Here is an 8,958-nt window from a genome sequence, read left to right on the forward strand (position 1 = left end):
CTTTTCGGGGGCCCCGGGTCCTTTTTTTTCGCTCCCGGTCTTTCCACCCAGGGGCCCCCCCCCCCCGGGGGCTGGTTCCCTTTTTTTTTTCCCCCCCTTCCCCCGACTCTCCCCGGGCACGACGACTCCCTTCCGGCCCGTCCAGGCGCGGGGCCCTCAGTAGACCGGGGGGACTTCCCCTCGCCCCCCCCCCCCCCCCCAGTACCGGGATCAGTTCTTTCAGCGAGCGCCGCACCGGCACCATCTCCAGCTCGCCCTCCTCCACCTCCATGGGCTCCGGCTCGCCACGCTCCAAACCGGACTCCGCCTCAGGCGACGGGAGCCCCAGGGCCGGCCCCGCCGAGGCCTCCGCCTTCACCGACACTCGCAGGCCCCGTACGGCCGCCATCGCCGCCCGCCGGCCGCACCACTGAGAGCCCGCCCCGCACACCGACGGCTAGAGCGCCGCCGCCACTGCCACCGAGCAGCCGCCTCCGCTGCCTAGAGCGTCGCCCGCTTCGCTAGAAGGCCCCCTGCAGCGCCGCGCCCCCTGGTGTCGGGAGGAACCCGGCGGGCTGCAGCAGGACCTGGGAAGGAGGAGGCGGGACCAATGGGGACGAGGGTGGGGCCTGTTGGAGGGGGCGGGGCATGGAAAAAATCGGTGTAGTCTGGATTTAGAAAATGCTTTAAACATGTAATAAAAGCTAGCTTTACTGTGGACATTATGTGCCGGTGACTATTTCAAGTGCTTCACTCCTACAACAGCCCTATTAAGTAGGTACTGTTATTCCCATTTCACATGGGAAAAACTAAGGCACACAAATTTACCCAAGGTGACAGGCTATCCTATCCTATGTAATAAAAGGCTAATATGCAAATCGACTGAAGACTGGTCGCTATGGCATGCACTGACCACCAGGGGGCAGATGCTCAATGCAGGAGCTGCCCTCTGGTGGTCAGTGCACTCCCACAGGAGGAGCCTTGCTCAGCCAGAAGCCGGGCTCATGGCTGGTGAGTGCAGCAACAGTGGTGGGAGCCTTTCCTGCCTCTGTGGCAGCGCTAAGGATGTCTGACTGTTGGCTTAGGCCCGCTCCCCGCAGTCGGACATCCCCCAAGGGCTCCCGGACTGTGAGAGGGTGCAGGCCAGGCTGAGGGAACCCCCTGAGTGCATGAATGTCATGCACCAGGCCTCTAGTATATATAATAAAAGGGCAATATGCAAATTGTCCCCTTGACCGGGAGTTCAACCAGGGGGTGGGGACAGCCTGCCAACCGCCCGGGGCCCCTCCCTCTGGCCGGCCCTACCCCCATCGGCCCTCCACACCCCGATCAGGGCCAGCTGGCCATACCCCACCCGTGCACAAATTTGTGCACCAGGTCTCTAGTATAAGGGATAAAAATCTGAATCTGAGCCTAGGCAATCAGGCTCCAGAGCCCAGAATGAGCTTTGTTCTATGACCTCTGAGCAATCTGTAGGTTTACAGTGGACTTGCCTTGCCAACCTATGTCTCTTTCAAGTCTCCCAATAATTGACCCATTTTACATACACAAAATGGAGGCTCCAAGAGCGTAGTGAGCTGCCCAAAGGCCAGAGCTTTCCTGACTCCCGAGGGCCAAAAACCATGGTTTCTGGCATGTTCTAACAAGAGCCTGGGGGAGGGAGGGGGTGTCTTTAGGCTCCCAGAGGGCTCCACTGGTCAGTTTTCCCTTTGAGTCCTGACTTTGCACCTTACACCCTATGTTACCTTGGGCTAGTCTGGCCCCTTTCTGGGCCTGTCTCCCCATCTCAGGAGGGTGTAGATGGGGCCCTAGGGTCTCAGAGGCCCTACCAGCTCTGACCATGGAGGAACAGTCAGCTATAAACCGAGGGAGAACATGACCAGCATCAGACACACCTGCGTTTCAAGGGGGCAGAGTCTGCCCCTTTTACCACGTGTGATCTTGGGAAGCCGCTTAACCATCAGAACCTCAGTGCCCTCAGCAGTCGTATGGGACAATGTTACCCACCCCCCAAGGAGGTCGTGGAGGTTAAATAAGTGTAGCCACCAGTTCACAGTGGAGCTTGACTTAGGTCTCTAAGTTGGTTGGCCATCGGTGACTTTGATGAAACCAAGGTGCATGAAGGGGAAGGTAGCTTAGAGATGGAATTTGAGGAAGTGTGGACAACTCTCTTAGAAATTTGTGACGATGGAGGCTAGAGGACAAAGAAGGTATTGAGGGTCTTCTAAAAGATTGGCTGAAATTGGCCACTCCCTCTCCTTTCTCTCACCCTCTCCTTTCCAGGGAGGAGGGGAATACATAATGGAATCCTACCTCTCCTGGGATAACACAGGGGAAAATCATTGAAAGGTAACATAAGCTCCTATGGTGAAATCAAATGCTACCGGCGGACGGGTAACACGGTCCACTGGCCTGAGGGGGTGTCCTGCTGACTCAAGCAGAAGGACTCTTTGATGCGATTTTAAATTGGACACCCACAAACCCACACCCCCAGTTCATGTCCTTGGACTACTTGCAGGTCGGTAGTTAAGGAAACGTTTCTATAGTTAAAGAAAAGGCAGCTGACCCTGATGCAGGAGGAGCACCTATGCTCTGCACAACCCTACACAGCGAATGATTGAAAGGACTGCCTGCCCTCACTTTCTCCGTGTGACCTGACCACTCAGCAGCATTGACACTGATGGCCACTCCCGGCTTCTTGAAACCACACACTCTCCTGATATGGTCACACGGGGTTTCCCTTTCACCTCCCAGGTGGCCCCTGCTCCAGTGTGTTTTCAGGTTCTTCCTCTCCCCCCTACATTAACAGTCCCGCAGGGCTCAATCCTGGGTCCTCTTTCTTCTCACCCAGGCACACTCCCTAGGGCCTAGGCCAGCCGTGGGCAAACTACGGCCCGAGGGCCGGATCCGGCCCGTTTGAAATGAATAAAACTAAAAAAAAAAAGACCGTACCCTTTTATGTAATGATGTTTATTTTGATTTTATATTAGTTCACACAAACACTCCATCCATGCTTTTGTTCCGGCCCTCCGGTCCAGTTTAAGAACCCATTGTGGCCCTCGAGTCAAAAAGTTTGCCCACCCCTGGCCTAGGCCATCTCATCACACCCATGGCTTCCAGTTCCACTGCCATCCCTACCCTGAAGACCTCCAGGTCTCCATCGCCAGTTCTCCCCTCTTCTCTGAGCTTCAGTCCATCTGTATAAATCAGCGGTTCTCAACCTGTGGGTCGCGACCCCTTTGGCAGTCGAACGACCCTTTCACAGGGGTCACCTAAGACCATCCTGCATATCAGATATTTACATTACGATTCATAACAGTAGCAACATTACAGTTATGAAGTAGCAACGAAAACAATTTTATGGTTGGGTCACAACATGAGGAACTATATTTAAAGGGCCTGGTTTGGCTCAGTGGATAGAGCGTCAGCCTGCGGACTCAAGGGTCCCAGGTTTGATTCCGGTCAAGGGCATGTACCTTGGTTGCGGGCACATCCCCAGTGGGGAGTGTACAGGAGGCAGCTGATCGATGTTTCTAACTCTCTGTCCCTCTCCCTTCCTCTCTGTAAAAAATCAATAAAATATATATTTTAAAAAATAAATAAATAAATAAAGGGCCAGAAGGTTGAGAACCACTGGTCTAAATGCCTCCTGGACATCTTCCCTGGAATGTCTCAAGGCACCTCAGACTCAACCTACCTGAGACTCAGAATCCCCCTTTCAAGCCACATCCTTTCCTGTGTTCCCGACTTCCCTGATCAGCATCATAGGCAACCCAGGTGTGCAAGCCTGGAAAGCGAGGAGCCACCCTGGACCCCTTCTTCTCCTACCCCCACAGCCAGGCCACTCATAATTCTTGTCTGGCCTCCCACATCTCTCTCATGTCCACCTGCTCCTCTCCATCCTCTCAGCTGCCACCCCTCAGCTTCTTTCCATCCCAGCCACCATCATGTCCCCTCTTGTCTGGACACTGCAGTGGCCTCCTCACTGGTTTCTCTGTTTCTCTCGCTCCTCCACCCCCATCCCTCCCCTACACACTGTAGCCAGAGGGGTCTCTTCAGCACATTATCCAGCCCTGCCCTCCTCTCCAGCTTCATTTTGCCCTACTCTCCTCCTCACTCCCAGCATCACCACTTCAGTTCTTGGAAAGCACTATGTCCCTGCTAACCACAGGGCCCTTGCACAAGCTGGTCTCTCTACTTGGAGTTTTCTTTCCTCCCCCTTGGCCTAGCTAGTTCTTCCTCAGCCTCAGATCTCAGCTGGAGCTTCCCTTTCTCTGGAAAGCCCCACTAACTATTCTCAGAGAGCCACCACCACAGGCCTTTCCTATAGAGTTGCTCATATCAGTTCCAGATCATCCACACATGTGCATGGCAATTTGGTTAATGTCTGACTCCTGTGATGGACTGTGAGCGCCATGAGAGCAGGAACAGTATTGCAGTGGTTCTCAACCTTCCTAATGCCGGGACCCTTTAAATACAGTTCCTCATGTTGTGGTGACCCCCAACCATAAATTTATTTTCGTTGCTACTTCATAACTGTAATTTTGCTACTGTTACGAATCGTAATGTAAACATCTGATATGCAGGATGTATTTAAAGGGGTTGCGACCCACAGGTTGAGAACCGCTGGTTTAGTGTCTCAGTGCCTGGTTATAGAAGGCCCTGGGCAAATATTAAAAGGATGGATGGATGATAGATAGATAGATAGATAGATAGATAGATAGATAGATGGATGGAGTACATATCAAAAGGAAATGAGACCTTTTCACACATTTGATTTAGAAACAGGCACCAGATTTCTCCTCACCACCACCACCACTCTTACCAAATTCTAGACCAGAGCTAATCATGTCAACTATCACTGCTCATTAAAATCACCAACCTATAGGCCCTGAATCAAGACCAGTGGTTTTTTTGTAGCTGTTGGTTTCAAACAGGAGCCAAGAGCAATGTCTTCCTGTGGTTTGTTGGCCATTCAGGACCCAGTGGGAATGGCCAATTCAATTGGAAGAAACATAGTCAAAAAAAAAAAAAAAATCACCAACCTAGCGCACATACTCGCAGCGGGCAGATACATAAGTCCTGGAGATCTAATACACAGTACAGTGATTATAAACAACAAAACTATTATAAACATCGAACTGGCTTAGAGACTAGATATATTTTTTAAATATTTTTTTATTGGTTTCAGAGAGAAAGGGAGAGGGAGAGAGAGATAGAAACATCAATGATGAGAGAAAATCATTGGTTGGCTGCCTCCTGCACACCCCTTTCTGGGGATGTGCCCTTGACCGGAATAGAACCTGGGACCCTTCATTCCGCAGGCTGATGCTCTATCCACTGAGACAAACCTGCTAGGGCATGAGACTAGATATTAATTGTTCCTATCACTAAAAATTATCATTATGTAACAAGACAGAGGTGTTGGGTGTTAGCTAATGTGACAGTGGCAATCCTATTGCAATATATAAATGTATCAAGTCATACACCTTAAATTTATACAATGTTATATGTTAACTAGAGGCCCAGTGCACAAAAATTCGTGCACTCGGGGATTGGGGGGTCCCTCAGCCCAGCCTGCACCCTCTTCCAGTCCGGGAGCCCTCGGGGGATGTCCACCTGCTGGCTTAGGCCCGCTCCCCGGGGGATAGGGCCTAAGCTGGCAGTCAGACATCCCTCTGGCAGCCTGGGAGCCCTCGAGGGATGTCTGACTAATGGCTAGGCCTGGTCCTCTGCGCTGGCCAGCCATGAGCTGACTTCTGGCTGAGCAGCACTCCCCCTGTGGAAGGTGGCAGCTCCTGCGTTGAGCGTCTGCCCCCTGGTGGTCAGTGCACGTCATAGCGACCAGTCGTTCCCGGTTATTCCGCCATTAGGGTCAATTCGCATATTACCCTTTTATTATATAGAAATATATCTCAATTGTAAAAATTTAAAAAATCACATAGGAAGCTAAGGGGATTACCTGCTGTATAATTCTAACTATATGACATCCTGGAAGAGGCAAAACTACAGCGATGGTAAAAAGATCAGAGATTGCCAGAGGATGGGGTGGGATGGGGAGGGAGGGGTGGGAGGGAGGGAAGGATGAGCAGGTAGAGCACAGGGGATTCTTAGGGCAGTGAAACGATTCTTATGATGCTGTAATGGTAGATACACAGCATTACACATTTGTCACACCTAGAATATACAACACAAAGAGTGAACCCTAAAATAAACTGTGGCTTTACTTAATAAGAATGTATCAGTGTCCATTCATCAGTCGTAACAAAGTGCCACACTAACGGGAAACTGGTGGAGGGATTATATGGTAAGCATCTGCACTTTCCACTCATTTTTTCTATAAACCTAAAGCTGTTTCAAAAAATAAAGTCTATTAATTTTAAAAAATCCAGACACCCAGACTACATCTCAGACCAATTAAATCGGGGTGGGGCCTAGGCGTCAGGAGTTTTTTAAAAAACACTTTTACTGATTTTAGAGAGAGAGGAAGGGAAAGGGAAGAGAAACATTGATCCATATGCACCCAGACTGGGGACCCAACCCACAACCTAAACATGTGCCCTGACTGGGAATTAAACCAGCAACCTTTCGGTGCACAGGACGCTGCCCAACCCACTGAGCCACACCGGCCAGGGCAGCATCAGGACTTTTTAAAAGCTCCCTAGGGCCTAAGCAACGCTAGCAGGTAGCCAGGTTGATAACTACTGTTTAGGCTGAATTGGGAGGGGCAGACCACAGCGGGAGCCCTCTCTCAGCTTTGGGGTGGTTCCCCCAGGAGGTGGGTGGATGTTGGCACAGATTGCCTGAAAGCAGGAGAGGAGCGCGCCTGAGGGTAAGGGGTCCTCTCCCGGGAAAGCTCTGGCACCTTGAGGCTGGTGCCCTGGACTCTGGGAGGCCAAGCCTGGAGTTTAACCAGCCCCTTCCTGTGTTCCGGTCCCGCATTGTTCTGGTTCCATTTCTTCAGCACAGACCAAGGGACTGCTGAGGTCAAAGGGCACGCAATGTGGAGAGCATCGGCCAGTCGCATGAGCTGCGGCTGGAGCAAACAGTGACCGGTCCTGCTGGAGATGGGACAGTGAGCTGGGCAGTAACAGGGGACACAGAGCCAGTGCCGAGAGCATCTGAGAGAGAAGGCCGGAGGGCTGCCTCCTGCACGCCCAGGAGTGTGGGGCGGAGGTCTTTGGAAAACCGAGGCGGTGGAAATCTGGGCCTGGCCGAGGAGCAGGAACAGAGGACCGGAAAGGGCCAGAGATGTGCAGGCCCGAGAAGGAGCTCACAGGGATCCGGTGGGGAGAATGGGGTTCCCAGAGGGAAGGCCCCCTTCTTGTGATTCCGCTGAGAGATGCTCTTCGAGGGCCTTCATTGTGATGGAGCCGTGAGCGGGCAGACAGAAGCTGTGAAAGTTCTAATTCCTGGGCCCCGATTCCAGTCTTGTAGAGGTGACCAGACGCCGGACCACATGCCCAGGGTGCCTCTGGGGCTGTGGACCAGGGAAGACTACCTGGAGGAGGTGACTTGGAGAGAGTGGGGGCCTAGGCAGTGGGGAAGGCAGGCAGAGGGACTACAAAGCCAGGTGGGCCAATGACAAATTGGTCAGTCCAACCTGCGTGGGGACTGGCGGTTGCCCTGGAGGGCGAGCCGGGATCCAGACTTTATTTCCTGAGTCATCCTAGCTGGAGAAACAGAGTGTCTGAGACCCTGGAGGGCAGAGCCAGGTCTGTATGTGTATGGGGGAGGGGGCTGGGAGCAGGAAAGGATCATTTAAGCTGTGGATGCCCAGGCCAGCAGGAGGCTGGAGCGGTGCAGGGAGTCCTTGCAAGCCAGGGACTGTCCTGCAGGTGAGACCAAAGGCAGACCCCTTCACTGGCTCTCTGGGGCCTCAGTTGGCCCCTCAAACCCAGGCCTGCTCATTTGCCCGAGGAGAGGCTGTGTGGGTGTGCCAGCCTGTGTGTGGAGGAAGGGAGGGTGGGGAGTATGAGAGGGGAGGGATGCCTCCGTAACCTGTGGGTGTTTATTGGGGCCCAGTATGTGTCAGAGTGTCCCTTTGGGAAAATCGGAACCCTCAGTGGCCCTGACCGTCTCTCTCACCTCTCCCCCAGGCTGAGACCTCATAGGATCGTAGTGGGTGGGGGGAGCAGAGAGCAGGCAAAGGGCCTGTGGGGTCTTCCACAGAGAGCAGCAGGGCTGCTGGCAGGGGCCTCGGATGTCAGGCTGAGCCCTGTTGGGAGCACAGGTTTCTGAGGATCACCTGGCAGCTGGAGAGGGTGGGCTGGAGAACTGAGGACCAAGGCCAGGAGACCATGAGGAAGTGGAGGTGGTGGGTCCCAGGTTGAGGGGCTGCCGTGGTGGGGAGCAAGTGGGTGCAAGAACCCACTCATCAGTTGTGGTGATTGGGGAGTTTCTGCCTTGCCGCCGGCAAGTCCCTGCTGGAGAGACTTTCCCAGGATGCCCAGGGAGCGGGCAGCAGCAGCAGCTCTGGCCTCCGTCTCTCAGATGGGAAAGCCGGTCGCCATGCCAGGCAGCCTCTGGCGTGGTCTCCTTCTGTTTGGTCTCCAGTGTCATCCAGCTGGAGCTCCACCGATGGGCAAACACGCGGCCTGTGCCGAACCCTCGGCCCCTGAGGCTGGTTCCGGGCAGCCCCAGGGCAGGACGCCCTTTGCTTTCCCTCGCTGAGTGCCCACTCTGTGCCAAGCACTGTGGCGGACGCTTGGCACAGGACTCGGTTTAACCTCAAAGAACCCTGAGGAGGTGCTATGATCCGCATTCGATCGATAAGGAAACTGAGACTCCTCCAATGACTTGCCGAGGTCACACGATGATTAAATGGCAAAGCTGGATCCAAGTTCAAGGCTGTCTGACCTCAACGATGACTTTTCATCGTGGCCATGAGGGCCCTAGGATCAGCAGGAAGCTGTGGCGTCCAACAACCCCAGGCCAGTGCCCAAGGCTAAGGGGGCACAGGGACAGGGCTCCTGTAAG

The 8,958-nt window shown here is 53.6% G+C and overlaps 1 protein-coding gene and 1 non-coding gene across 4 annotated transcripts in view; one reads left to right on the forward strand and one right to left on the reverse strand.

Moving 5' to 3' along the window:
• NCBP3 (nuclear cap binding subunit 3) overlaps positions 1 to 417 on the reverse strand; it is a 28,514-nt gene extending 28,097 nt beyond the window's left edge. Inside the window, exon 1 of one of the 3 annotated variants that reach the window (XM_023747695.1) lies at positions 206 to 417. In XM_023747695.1, the coding sequence (XP_023603463.1) occupies positions 206 to 388 (183 nt within the window). In that variant the 5' untranslated portion in view covers positions 389 to 417. The remainder of the gene's footprint in view (positions 1 to 205) is intronic. The other 2 variants (XM_023747700.1, XM_006106939.3) reach the window with 2 other exon arrangements.
• A 4,447-nt stretch (positions 418 to 4,864) lies between these two features.
• On the forward strand, positions 4,865 to 4,998 carry LOC111824130. Its single transcript, XR_002827223.1, has one exon. It is a non-coding gene; the product is annotated as a small nucleolar RNA SNORA2/SNORA34 family (small nucleolar RNA).
• Positions 4,999 to 8,958: the final 3,960 nt, after the last annotated feature.

Source organism: Myotis lucifugus, unplaced genomic scaffold, assembly GCF_000147115.1.
Source record: "Myotis lucifugus unplaced genomic scaffold, Myoluc2.0 scaffold_952, whole genome shotgun sequence".
Classification (NCBI taxonomy): domain Eukaryota; kingdom Metazoa; phylum Chordata; class Mammalia; order Chiroptera; family Vespertilionidae; genus Myotis; species Myotis lucifugus.